Raw genomic sequence first — 15000 nt, 5'->3', positions numbered from 1 at the left:
CATCAAGGACCAGAATCTTAAAGGAATGTTTCCAACATTATTGTGCATGCTACGGATATTTTAAGTGGCTTACAATTTCTGCTGGAATGCATAAAATGCCTTGTGTTGTATCACAGAATCAAGCTCTATAGTCTAGCAACAAAAGGCCTGACAGTGATCATGATCTACCACACAAAGTGGTACCTCTTCCACTTCTCAACAATCTAACATGGCAGCCACTTGAATAAAACGACAAAAGCAACAAAGCACTTGTTCTCCATATCATTGAATTCCACTGCCACAAACCAAACAGTTTTTACTTTTACTTTAAACTCTCTAGGGCGTGCTGACAATTGAAATGCTAAACCAGTGAGGGAAACCTTCCAATGCCGAGGACAAGAAGAGAAATAGACAAGAAAATAAAATGTTGTCTCATATTTCCGAGTATTACTGGGGAATTGCAAACATTAATAACCGCTGTTGCCTGACACTACCCCCCCTCCACCAACCCCCCCCCCCCCTCGTATCTCCCTGAGTTGCGCTCTTCCTCTCGCCACGCTTCACATCCCCGTCCTGATCAATGTCTTTGCAGAGGGGTGCGCCGAATCCCGATGAAAAGGCAGGGACTAGCCACAAATCACACCTGAAGCCTTCAACACCTATCTTTATTCACACCCTCACTCTTTTTGACAGTTCCCCCGCTTTCTCTCTCTATCTCTCTCTCTCTCTCACACTCTCTCTCTCCCCCTCTCTCTTTATAAGACTGCATACAGGGAATGACATTTATTGTCCATTGATACAAATACAGAAGTTACATTATTATACAATCAATTCCTTTAGATCTTCTAGACTGTTATTGATATTGCAGTGGCTAGCATCCAGGGGCTAGTGAAAATACCCCGAAAAACATGTACCCCAGGTTTATTCACTTGGATAAGGTGATACATCATCATATAAATACATAGTGCCAGTCTATTTTTCCTATATAAATCCCTTCCTTTCTGGTTAATTTGATTAAACATGATTACATTCTCCAAAACCGGACCTTAAATGCCTCTTATGATAATCCTTCTTGTTTATTTTAAGAGGGTTCGATTTGGGGTCGGATTATCTAATGGTTCAAAAAAGGAAAAACACTTGGGCCAAGTGGGGGTCTACCTTTTGTTTGTGAGCAGCGAGGTACCCGTGTAGTTTCTCAGGTCTCAGGAAGGGGGCGCTGTGCACGGAAAAGCGCACGTCCAGTGTCCTCTCCCGCACGTCCATCAGGCTGAAGACGTTGATTTCGTCCACCCCCACGGTCAGCATCTCAGACAGGAAACTCACAAGCATCTCGTAGCGGCTCCTCGCGTTGCCACGCCGATTGATAAACTCCTTAGCGGTGATATCTGCAACACACACACGCGCACACACACACACACACACACACACACACACACACACACACACACACACACACACACAGAAATGTGCAAGTTCAGAACAACAGCCACCTTAATGTCTCTTTAGCTTTTGTCTTTCATTGTAAGAGGCCTGGGAGAAATCAGAATCAGAATCAGAATCGCATTTATTACATCCCAGTAAGAGTGAAATTCTTTGGCTTAGATTCCTCAACAAAGGCATTGCAGCCTCAAGATACATATCACAATAATAAAGTAAACAAGTAAAATAAGTAATAATAAAGTAATATAAAATCATATAAAAAGTAATAAAGTGATGGTAGCAGCCAGTCGTACTACAGTGTAGTCAGTAGTGCAAATGGCAAATGGATTGCACTTATAGCGCCTTTATCCAAAGCGCTTTACAGTACAACGGCCTCTCATTCACCCATTCACACACACATTCACACACCAATGGCGGCAAGCTACCATGCAAGGCGCCGGCCGGCCCGCTCACTGGGAGCAATTTGGGGTTCAGTGTCTTGCCCAAGGACACTTCGACATGTGGCCAGGCGGGGCTCGAACCGCCGATCTGCCAACCTTGCGATCATTCGACGGCAGCTCTACCTCCTGTGCCAAAGCCGCCCCCTCCTGTGCCACAGCCGCCCCCAGTGCCCCTAGTGCAAAATCCTGTGCCAAGTACAATGAGATGAAATGCAATACAATACAGTACAAGTGGTCAAGTATTCAGGTAATGTACAAGTAATCCGTAGTGGGCAAGTACTCCTAATATATAATATGTTCGTAGTGTGCCTGTGGTTGGTTTGGGAGAGACAGTCTGTTGTATTCTTCCTGTGCATTTCTCCAGGAGTCTGATTGCTTGGGGCAAATAGCTGTTTGACCTCCTCTGGGTTTTAGCCCGGAGTGCTAAGATATAAGCTCTGTGTCTAATTGGTGCACTTATTAAAGGGAAGTATGGTAGCTGTGATACTTCAGAAATCCTAAATATAAAAAGTCTGTGTACACACACACACACACACACACACACACACACACACACACACAAACACACCATATACACACACATACTTATTTACTTATGCATGCGCATGTGCGCACACACACACACACACACACCTCCAACCCGCCCAAACACACACCCACACACACACACACACTCACCCACCCAAACACCCACCCACACACACACACACTGCACTGCTCATGTAACAACTCTATCTGTCCCTCTGTCTATAGGAAGGTGTGTACAGGAAGTGCGACAAACAGCAGCCTTCTCCCTCAAGGTGAGAGAGCTCCTGAGATGAAACCGTCTCGCCCCCCACCCCCCGCCCCCACCCCGAGTCAAGGACACCTCTAATTGGGCCCAGAAGAAACCTTCCAGCCTGGGATTATAGGGACGAGAAGTGGAGTGTGTTCGCCTGTAGGAGGAAGGTTGGAGCAGGTTGGTTAGGGCTTTAGGCAAGCCTCATCTGGCTCAGCTCTCCTTCCCCTGAGTCCTGTCTGAGAGACACGCTCTCCCACTGGATCCAATCCATCCAATCCAGCACACTTGAGACTGAAGGGAAGGGAAAGAAGATTTCATCCCTTTTTAATGATATCAGGGACATGATTGAGTGGTATGGGAGAACGGCTCCGATAGTCCCGTGTGAGCGTGTGCGTTTCTATTACTGAGTGAGCATACAAGAAGAGTGGGAACGTGACAGTACGTGCGATTGACTGTGTGATGGAACGTGTGTGATCTGTGTGTGTGTGCGTGTGCGTACACATGCAAGCTCGCGTACATGTCCGATAGAGAATATAATGTGTTTGTAATGAACGTGTGCGTGCGTGCGATTGACTGTGTGACAGAACATGTGTGTGTGTGGGTGTGTGTGTAAGTGTGTGTGTGTGTGTGTAGGTATGTGTGTGTGTGTGGTTGTGTGCGTGTGTGTGGTTGTGGTTGTGTGTGTAAGTGTGTGTGCGTGTGTGTGGCTGTGTGTGTGTGTGTATGTGTGCGTGCGTGCATGCCTAGGTGTGTGTGTGTATGTGTGCGTGTGCATGTATGTGTGTGTGTGTGTGTGTGTGTGTGCGTGCGTGCGTGCCTAGGTGTGTGTGTGTGTGTGTGTGCATGTGTGTGTGCGCTCTCCTCCTCTTCGGCTCTACTAAAGCCTGCCTTCAGCATAGGGATTAGCTGAGGCAGACTCTGCTCAGGCACACCTAAGCAGTGTCAATTGGGGGATCATTAGGACCATAGGACTGTCAGTCAGTGTGATTAAATAATGCCATGAGAACAGGGGAGCGGGAGAGGATCCCTCTCTATTGGTATTAAGACAATGGAAATGGGGTTCAGGGAGAGAAAAAAAAGAGCTTCTAGTAGGAACGTGTGTCAGGTCCCATCCACAGGGCTGGGAGAGACGGGCGTCCTCCTAACACGGAGGGACAGCTTCACACCTGGCTTTGATCCAAAGCAAAGATCACGTCGCGTTTCTCCTACCCACGGGCATTAGACGGCAGGCACGGTGTGCGCGCACGAGCACACGCAAGCACACATGCACACACGCACGCACGCACAGATGCACGCGTACACACACACACACACACAGACGCATGCATGCTCACACACAAACACGAACGCACACACGCACACACACACACACACACACACACACACACAGGCGGGCCAGCAGACAGAGACGGATGGTGACAGCAGGGACTCAGTTCCAGTCAATAAGACCTTGAGAGATACTCAGGGATCGCAGTATTAATCCCAGGGGAGGACTGGAGATATTTTCCCAATTTCACTTTTTATTGATCCCATAAAGGAGGACCTCGGAGAGATGCAAACGGATGATGTGGCCATCCCTTGCGGAGGAAATGGAGATAGAGAGATTAACTTTTATTTTATTTTATTTTAGTAATCTCACTGCCGGAAAGGAAACTCTGAAGTGTATGTGTGTGTGTGTCTGTGTTACAGTCTGTGAACTTTGTGTGGGCGTTTCACTGACTGTTTAATACATATTTCACCTTTCAATCAATTTCTCCTTCAAATTCTCCACAAAAAAGCCTTAATCTCCAAGAAGAAGACTTAACTAGGTCTTACTGTATGTACATGTCCTTATTACCTTCCACATTTGTTCTTCGGATTTAGAATGTCAAGAAGGCTGAAAGTAATGCTTAAGACTCTGAATCAATTAGAATTGTTTACCAAGCACTTTATTTGCAAAATACTGATATTAATTGGATTTGTATTTTTTAACGCATTATTACGGTTCTCAAGTTCCAGAGCATTCTTTTTATTTGCTCATGATAACTGCATGCTCTGTCATGACAGTTCCAGGTGGTCATAATTATCAGGAGCAAAGTGTAACACTATAGATGAAATAGATCAAAATAGATAGCAGACAGACAGCGATTACAATGTGTTGGTCTTATGGTTCCATTTTCATGACTTCCTGAATCATGAATTCCTGTTACCCGTTTCATTCCTTTAAAAAGTACTTCAAATTCAGCAGCAGTACTGTCTAGTACGCGCCCCTGGGGTGTATGCATACACATATTGGTCCTGTTTTTGGAATTTGAAGTAAATCCCTTTATCATATTATAAGAGCCATGACTCTCTCTGCTCGCGCTCTCTCTATCTCTCTCTCTCTCTCTCTCTCTTTTCATTTAAATATCTCTAAAATCATAAAGATTCCTCAGCCATAGCCTATTTCTTTAAACTACTATTTAACGGTCAGACAAACATGCATTACATACATCAGGCTATGACGGATATAAGTTGACAATCATAATTAAAGTGCTGGCAAAGCAAAACCAGAATAATGCATTATTATACGAGAACAAAATAATGTGCACAACAGATTCCACTGTTAACCCTATATTTACAATTTATCTCAAATATGATATGTCCCTATGAGAACTATTCATCAGACATGACAAAAGAACAGTGTATTATACAAAAACACAAATAACACAATATAACTGTGTATAAGACGATCATAGCCATGTGTCATTTCTCAGGGTCAGGGTTCAAAGGTGAAAGGTTGTATGTGCTGTCTGTACCTGTCAGGCGGAGGGATCCAGAGTTGTAAATGGCCTCGTCACGCAGCTCTCTGACGTGCACCGTTATCGCCGAGACAGCGTCCGGCCACACGCCATCAGACACGCGTACCTGGAACTCATAGCTGCCTGGGGGGGCGTTCTCCTTAATGATGAGGAACCCTGTTCTCTTGTTCAGGATGAAGTAGCTGGGAAGAGGTCAAGTGGGATAACACACATCAACACCTGATCATATTGTGTCCATGAGTGCACAAGGTCATGGCTAAGAAGACCGTGGGATAAACGCAGCACTCGAGTTTTTTCATTCAAACCTTTATTTAAACTCGTAAGTTACTGAGGTTGCCCTCATTTACAGTAGCAATGAGTGAATAAAAGAGAACCAACAATATAAGTCATAAACAGAATAGTAATTAAAACAAAATATAAAACAAACAAAAAACATTACTAAGAAATGTACAACATAATTTAAAAACAGTTACAAGAAGTGACACAGAGGGGAACAGTTCTTAAAATCATTGAGTGATGGGAGAGTGTCCAGTTTCAGAGAATTCTGAATAGAGTTCCAAGTATTAGCAGCATCATAAGAGTAGGCTGTCCTACCCAGCTTAGTAGACATTTGAGGGACCGTACAAACCAACCACTCGCTGGAGCGTGTTTGATAGGAAGAAACATTCCAGTCCAACAGGGAAGTGATATAGGGGGGGAGTTTGCCTGAAATCCCCTTAAATATGAATTGATACCAGTGATAATCTCGGCGGGATGCGAGAGATGTCCAGCCAACCTTATCGTATAAGACACAGTGGTGAGTGTTATATTTGTCTTGAGTGATGAATCTGAGTGCAGAGTGGTATACCGAATCCAGAGCCTTTAAGGTAGTGACAGCCGCGTGACGATAGATCACGTCTCCATAGTCCAGTACAGACATAAAAACAGATTCAATTACTCTCTTTCTACAGCTCGGCGGGAAGTTACTGCGATTTCTGTAGAGAAAGCCAATCTTCTGACGTAGTTTGGAGGACAAGATATCAACATGATGTTTAAAAGTTAATTTTTCATCAATCCATAAACCAAGGTACTTATACTCCTTGACTCGCTCTAGTATGGAGCCATTTGATGAGGACATTTGGAAGCTATTAACATCGATATTTCTAGACTTAGTAAAAAACATGACTTTTGTTTTGCTAGCATTTAAAACCAATTTAAGTTCTTTAAACGCCCTCTGAAGATGATCGAAAGCTTGTTGCAATTTCAGATTAGCTGACTCAAGAGAATCCGCAGTACAATAGATTATCGTATCATCAGCGTAAAGGTGAGCCTTAAATGAGTCGTCCAGAGCAGTTAAAATATTGTTAATATAGATTGTAAAGCGAACCAGACCCAATATTGAACCCTGCGGAACACCCTTAGTAAGGGGCAGGAACTCAGACCGGACAGTACCAACACTTACACACTGGCGCCTATCAGAAAAGTAATTAAGGAAAAAGTTGAGAGAAGTGTTATCCAAGCCTAAGCTAGCTAGACAATGCAGAAGTAGAGAATGATCTACTGTATCAAAGGCCTTAGACAGGTCAATGTGTTATCTAGTATCTCGCTACTAGTATCTGTTGAGGGGGGATGGCATCCCCCTTGAAATAAAAACAGTCAGAATCATCCCCCTTCTAAAACTGCCATCCCCCCTTTCCATCCCTTATGTCATTTTATCAATGAACGTGATATTACAGCTATTTCAACATTTAGAGTTGCACATTTTTAGTAAAATGCTGTGGGTGAGGGGGCACGCACACATGCAATGACATTTTTACCACGTCACTGACACTGAAGTCACTGACGCTGTGGGAATGCTAAAAATGTCCCCATATGATAAAATCCACCATCCCCCCCCGATTTTCTTTTACAACTCGAGTACCGGATAAACGTCACTTCAAAACCAAGAGACAAGGGAAAGCACAAGAAGATGGGGAGACGGAAGAACGGAGGAGACAGAAAAAGGGAAGGAGCGGGGAAAAAAAGAGAGAGAGAAAAAAGAATGAGAGGGACTCCTTGTGGATGAGAGGGAACAACTTGAGGGAACAACAGCCTCGTGGTCCACAACTTCCTACTTAATTGAGCTCATTCAACATTAATGAGTGTGGGATTCAAAGCCAGATCCGGGGGGCACATCAAATGAGAGAATGAAACAAGGGCATATTGATGAGTCGGTTAATCATCAAATCCAATGGCTTTTAAAATGATATCCTTGGAATTAACAAACTGGACCTGGACATTTTCCGTATTGAATTGCTTTGAAGGACCTGCAGAGCTCCAAAGGAGAAGATGAAAGGCCGGATGAAATATGAAGATAATAGATAGCGACGATACTAGATAACACATTCCCAATCATGTGTCTCTTTGAGAGGAACGTTTGAAGCTTGAAGCACCTTCAGTAGGCCTCCTGTACATTATACACATCTTAATAAGGCACCAGATGCCATTTAACAGCCGTGCCTATTTTACCTACTATTAGAGCCGCCTCGGGGGTCAAATGACCATAGTCTTTAGAATGGGAAACTGCTACTTACACACAAAGACCACTAGTTGGCGCGTCTTGTAAATTAGCCTGTCTCCTACACAGAAGAAACACAGCAAAATAGCTTCATTCTGGCTTATCCTGATGTGACTTTGAAAATGTAAGGATAATGGGTGGTAGAACGCACATATCTAGGAAAAGACATGAAAGAAGGGCCCTGAAATGTGATCGAGTGCAAAGATAAAATACCCACCCATGGCTGTTCTAGTGTTAACTGTGATACAGTATATCCATGGTACAGCATAGCCATTGTACAGATGCATCAGTGCTTATTGTATAACACATACAGTACATTACATTGTAAAATTCTCTATTGAGAATGTATAATTGTATAATTGTATAATTCTCTATTGAGACTTTTCCTCCCAGTTTCTGCGAATGCATTAGGGTTCAAATGCTGGTGGGGGTTCTGAGGGGAGACAGTAACAGTGTGGTAGCTGTGATTTTAAGAGAGAGAGAGAGAGAGACCTCAAGGCAACCTGTCTCAAAAACATCCTGTCAGGTTCCTCCTCTGCCGGGACAGTAATGTGAGTCATGCACCACATCAATGGCGGGGTGAAAAACAAATCACAACTCAAGGTTTAAGGAGCATTGATTGAGGGAGAGGGAGATGCGAAGAAGGAGAGAGAGAGGGAGAGAGAGAGAGAGAGGGAGAGAGAGAGAGGGGGGGGAGGGAGAGAGAGAAAGAGGGAGAGAGAGAGAGAGAGAGAGGGAGAGAGAGAGAGAGGGAGAGAGAGAGAGAGGGGGGGGAGGGAGAGGGAGAGAGAGAGAGAGAGAGAGGGGGGAGGGAGAGGGAGAGAGAGAGAGAGAGAAAGAGAGAGAGACACAGAGAGAGAGAGAGAGAGAGAGAGAGAGAGAGAGAGAGATTGAGAGAAAGAAAGATAGAGAGAGAGAAAGAGGGAGAGAGGGGGAGAGAAAGAGAGGGGGAGAGGGAGTGGGAGAGAGAGAGAGGGGGAGAGAGGGGGAGAGAGAGAGAGAGAGAGAGAGAGAGAGAGAGAGAGAGAGAGAGAGAGAGAGGGACCTGAATACAAAGGAGGAGAGAGCTCTTACCTTGGCACATGTCCCTCAAAGGCATATGTCTTGTTATCCCAATCATCTGGGTCTGGAGAGTAAACCTTCCCCAGGACTGTAGTCGGCATTCTCCCTGTTAATGCAGAATATTTCTTTATCTTTAGGGTTGTGTGTGTGTGTGTGTGTGTGTGTGTGTGTGTGTATGTGTGTGTATGTGTGTGTGCGTGTGTGTGCATGTTGAGGAGTCATGTAATGGCATATTACAATGACAACCATGTGTGAGATCCTATGAATATTCGCACACTTCACGTGAAGCGAGGTTCTAAGAACAACAGAGAGTGCTTTAAGAAACCAAGGCCGTCATTATCCCACCATGTGAGAGAGGAAAATATTATGTTTTTATGAAACATGTTTCTACGTGAAACTCGTCCGGCAAAATCCCAGCTGTGTGTTAACAAAGAGTACAATGTCGGTACGGTATTGAGTTGGGTAATGAAAGGAGAGCTGGAATGAGAATGTAGAATTGAGGCACAGCATTGATGATTAAAAGATTACAAGGTGAAATACAAACACCCACTCTTACTTCTTAGACGCTGCTGTAAAGGCAAGTGGTTCATTATACCCTTTCATGTATTGAAAGCTAGTCGTGAAACTCAAAAGTGAGAGTGTGTTCTTTTCTCTCTATGCTCGGGAAAGAATGACCATAGTCACTTCCTTACGACGCAGCCATCTTACCTCTGTGACTGTTGATGAAAATCTCTTTCTCCCCGGCCAGGTGGGCGTGGTCATTCTGGTCGCCTATGGTTATGGTCAGCGTGTTGGTGACCGTCTTCGGCGGGTGACCGCTGTCGCTCATGATGATCGGCAGGAGGAACTCCTTCTGTTTCTCCCGGTCGAAGGCTCGGAGAGCGGTGATGGTCGCCGTGCCATTGCTGTTATCCTGCAGGTAGAAGTCGTTGCTGTAGCGGAACCCTAAGGGCACGGTGAAGTAGAAGGGAGATCCGTTTTCAGCAGAGTCTCTGTCTATGGCGCGAAGCAGTGTCGAGGTCTGGTTGAGTTGGACCGTCTGAGGTCCGGCGACATTCTCCCAGACTATCGGAGCGTACGCCGCTTCGAACTCCGGTCCGTTATCGTTGATGTCGAGCACGCCCAGCTGGATGGTGGCGCTGCCCGTCAACGCCGGCGTGCCGTGGTCCGTAGCCAGGACGACCAGGTGGTGTTGGGCGATCGTCTCTCGGTCCAACGGGTTGGCCACTGTGACCAGCCCGGATTGGTCCACGGAAAACTGACCCTGAGGGTCCGATTCTTGGGCAATGCTGTAAGTGATCTCCCTGTTCCAGCCCGAGTCGGAGTCGCTGGCGGCCAGCTGCCTCACGCTGGTGCCCACGGGCACGTCTTCGGGCAGCGGCGCCAGTTGCTGGAAGTGGGAGATGAAGACGGGGGCGTGGTCGTTGCAGTCCTCCACCTCCACCGTGCAGTGGAGCAGGCTGGAGAAGTCCAAGTCCTCCACCTTGATGGTGAGGTTGAAGCGCTGCTCGCTGGGCCGCTCGTAGTCCAGCCTCTTCTTCAGCCGCAGCGTGCCGCGCTGCTCCTGCCGGTGACTCACCATGTAGAACTTCTGCTCCGGGTCGCCCGCCACCACGCTGAAGGTCAGCTGGGCGTTCTCTCCGACGTCGCCGTCCTCTGCGGAAAGTTCTAGGACGGCGGAATTGGGTTCGCTGGTCTCCGGTACTCTGGCCAGGCAGGTACGGTCGGTGAACCTGGGTGCGTGGTCGTTGACGTCGGTCACCCGGACGGTGGCGGTGGCCGTGCCCATCATGCCGCCCCCGTCCCGCGCCTCAACCACCAGGAGGTAGGACTCCGCCTGCTCCCGGTCCAGGCCGTTCATCGCCACGGTGATGGTGCCCGTGGAAGGGTTGATGCTGAACATCTCCGGGCCTCCGCCGCCGGCACCCGTGCCTGCGTTTCCGGTAATCCTGTAGGAGAGCACAGCGTTCTGGCCCACAGCCGAGTCGTCTAGGTCCGTGGCGGTCATCTCCATGACGGAGGTCCCGGAGGCGGAGTTTTCCGGCACGTCGCCGTGGCAGTCGGGCGCGCAGGTGAAGACGGGCGCGTTGTCGTTGATGTCCCACACGTTGATGATGACGTCTGTGAAGCCGGTCAGACCCTCGCCGCCTTCATCCGTGGCCAGGACCACGAACCTCCAGACGGCACGGTCCTCGCGGTTGAGGGTCCGCTGGGCGTAGATTTTGCCCGTCACTTCATCAATAATGAACTCGCTCTCAGCTCCCTGGCCGTGCAGAGAATACCGTAGGGCCTCCTGGTCTGCATCCTTATCTGGGTCAGTAGCAGTTACCTACAAACATCAAAGGGAATGTGCTGGATGAGGCTTTTTCTCTACAGCGGCAACGACGGCAAACTTTTTTTTAATGGAGTTCAGCACTGTTTAATTATTGACGGCTGCTGACTTGGAGCCATCCATCGGTTAGAGAGCTTCACACCTGTTCTGCACAATTATCAACTCTACCAGCCCCAAAGTGTAAAAACATTCCCTCTCTCAACTTCGGCACCAATGAAACCCCAGGCGGACCTGTCATTTTTTGTATAAAACAACATTGCAGTTGGACATTGTAGTGTACTGGGGGAAGCTGTTGTTTTCTGTTTGAGTAACTTTAGTTTATGTCTATGGTCTATGACCGAAAGCTCGCAATAAATATAACAAATATAAAAAATACATAAAAACAGTGCATTTTGCACTCAGTTTGAGTAACTTTAGGAAATGAAAGTCTGGGGAAAGTGTGTTGTCATAACCCTCTGAGGTACTGACTCACATTCTGAGTGGCATATGTGACACGGCCTGGTGAAATGGGCCTGCGTCATCATCTAATTATATGTAGTTATGTGTTTCTAGCATGTTGATGTTCTATATTCAGCATTAAACAATCCAGAACACACAACCAAGAAAGTTATGGCAAAACACGCATGTTGCAAGCAGTCCCACAGGTTTTAATTAATATCAAAATATTCAAGGTAACTCAAAATATTTTTTGTATGATTAGTAGTTGCCTTGAAATTAGATGTCAGATAATGTCCATAACACACTTACGTACAATTAAATTACATAAATCAGCTGATAGATACATACCTGTAATACAAAATATAGATAACGTACCTGTAGTACAAACACAGGCGACCCATCCAGCTCTTCGGTCACGCTACCGTAGTATTCGTTCACTGTAAAGACAGGCGCCTCATCGTTCTTGTTGACCACGTTGACCATGACAGCTGCGTAGTCCTCCCATTTCCCGTCCGAGGCTAGCACGTGCAGCTTGTACCTCTTGTTCTGCTCATAGTCCAGAGGCTGGGCGATGAAGATGGTGCCCACCTCGGGCTCCACGTCAAAAACGCCCCCCATGTTGCCAGATGTTATCTGGTAGCGCAGCTTGGCGTTGGCACCTGGACAGAACAATGAAGTGAGTTGCACTGTACAGTATACAATAACAATTCATAATAATTGTATACACTGAGATCCAAAGTTACCCCTGCAAAACAAACCTGGGTTCAAATTATAGGTTTAAATAATTTAAAATACTATAGCACAATATCTGTGCTTGACTGAGCACAACTGCGACTCCAGGCGGACTCTAGCAGTTGTTCAAAGTATGGCTACTTGAACGCAGGTCTGCTGCAAACACACAACTCTACACAGATAACGTCATAAGATGAACAGGGGCCTCATTTATACAACGTTTTACAGTAAATATTAATCCATACTGATTGCATGATGACAAAGGCAAATCCCGACCGAAAGGCAAAAAATATATATTTCATCTAGTGAAATTCTGCACATCGAATGTGATAATGAATGTGATAACGATGTGATAACAATAGGCTATATGAAACTGTGCACTCGTATCTGCCCGACTGAAGCATCGAAAGCGCTATCAGTTTAAATGTCCTACTTTTGTCCTGCTGTTCACCTTATTATTTATGAGAATACATTTCCTAACATGCATAATAATAATAATAATAATAATAATAATAATAACAGATCCAATTAAACATGATTCCCAATTAAACTTCCTCTAAAAAACATATTTGAGAGGTTGTTTAGCAAAAACAGATATCTCTGTATTTATTATCCTAAATCATGTTTTTTTGTGTGCACTCCAGGGAACTCTTGATGTAATATGTGAGAGATAATATTTCGATTTATTTTACACAATGGTATCAATTTCAAAGCACCTTTCGAGTTTCATCCTTCTGAATCACAGTTGCTCATTTCTCCAGTTTAAGAGCGTACGCATTGATCAGAGCATCCGTGGAGGACCACACATTCTCCCGTCAAGCTTTTTTTTTTTTATAACTCGCAAAGTTTGCCAAAAAGTGGCGTATGCCTTCTTTTGTGCATACAGAACGTTTATAAATAAGGTCCCAGGCCTCTACTGCCCCAGGCCTCTACTGCCCCAGGCCTCTACTGCCCCAGGCCTCTACTACCCCAGGCCTCTACTGCCCCAGGCCTCTACTACCCCAGGCCTCTACTGCCCCAGACCTCTACTACCCCAGACCTCTACTACCCCAGACCTCTACTGCCCCAGACCTCTACTACCCCAGACCTCTACTGCCCCAGACCTCTACTGCCCCAGACCTCTACTACCCCAGACCTCTACTACCCCAGACCTCTACTGCCCCAGGCCTCTACTACCCCAGACCTCTACTGCCCCAGACCTCTACTACCCCAGACCTCTACTACCCCAGACCTCTACTGCCCCAGACCTCTACTACCCCAGGCCTCTACTGCCCCAGACCTCTACTACCCCAGACCTCTACTACCCCAGGCCTCTACTGCCCCAGACCTCTACTACCCCAGACCTCTACTGCCCCAGACCTCTACTGCCCCAGGCCTCTACTACCCCAGACCTCTACTACCCCAGACCTCTACTGCCCCAGACCTCTACTACCCCTGGCCTCTACTGCCCCAGACCTCTACTACCCCAGGCCTCTACTACCCCAGACCTCTACTGCCCCAGGCCTCTACTGCCCCAGACCTCTACTACCCCAGACCTCTACTACCCCAGACCTCTACTGCCCCAGGCCTCTACTACCCCAGGCCTCTACTGCCCCAGGCCTCTACTGCCCCAGACCTCTACTACCCCTGGCCTCTACTGCCCCAGACCTCTACTACCCCAGGCCTCTACTACCCCAGACCTCTACTGCCCCAGACCTCTACTACCCCAGGCCTCTACTACCCCAGACCTCTACTACCCCAGACCTCTACTACCCCAGGCCTCTACTGCCCCAGACCTCTACTGCCCCAGACCTCTACTACCCCAGACCTCTACTGCCCCAGACCTCTACTACCCCTGGCCTCTACTGCCCCAGACCTCTACTGCCCCTGACCTCTACTGCCCCTGGCCTCTACTGCCCCAGACCTCTACTGCCCCAGACCTCTACTGCCCCAGACCTCTACTACCCCAGACATCTACTGCCCCAGGCCTCTACAGCAGGGTTAGGGTTAGGGTCAATATCTGACATTTGGGGCCAAAATGAGAGTCTCATTTCCTCCAATAGGAGAAGCCCTGTTGTCCCGCCCATTAAGCACTGACAATGAAGATCACCAATGTACCAGTGTTCGTTAATCAGTCTCCGACGTTAAAAGTTGTAATCCATGTCCATGAGACGAGCGTGAGATGGAGTTGATAGACTGTTGTAGTCAAGGTTACCTGCTACACGAGTGTGTAGGTGAAGCGTAGACGTTGAGCTGCATCACCGTGTACGGTTCACGTTTCTGGTGTGTAGCAGGTTACATTACTGTGCTGAAGGGCACTTCACTAATGTTTTACGCTGCATCATTGTACACATCATTGTACACATGATGTACCAAGACCAAAACCTACACTGGCTCCCGGTCAAATTCAGGATCCAATTCAAAATCCTACTCACCACTTATAAAGCCATCAACAATCTGGCCCCCTCTTACCTTGCCGACCTCGTCCCCCTCCACACCCC

General features: G+C 46.9%; 1 protein-coding gene across 1 annotated transcript in view; it reads right to left on the bottom strand.

The window, feature by feature from the left end:
* The window catches only part of LOC308156916 (neural-cadherin), a gene marked incomplete at both ends in the record, with an annotated part of 211415 nt that overhangs the window by 59441 nt on the left and 136974 nt on the right, over nt 1-15000 (bottom strand). The window contains 5 exons of the mRNA XM_080530369.1: nt 1138-1364; nt 5418-5602; nt 9031-9124; nt 9727-11347; nt 12164-12447. Coding sequence (XP_080386495.1) covers nt 1138-1364; nt 5418-5602; nt 9031-9124; nt 9727-11347; nt 12164-12447 — 2411 coding nt within the window. The remainder of the gene's footprint in view (nt 1-1137; nt 1365-5417; nt 5603-9030; nt 9125-9726; nt 11348-12163; nt 12448-15000) is intronic.

Source organism: Nansenia antarctica, assembly GCF_963989245.1.
Source record: "Nansenia antarctica genome assembly, chromosome: 4".
Lineage (NCBI taxonomy): Eukaryota > Metazoa > Chordata > Actinopteri > Argentiniformes > Microstomatidae > Nansenia > Nansenia antarctica.
Note: the sequence above shows the minus strand (reverse complement) of the source record. Positions and strands in the feature narration are given on the sequence as shown.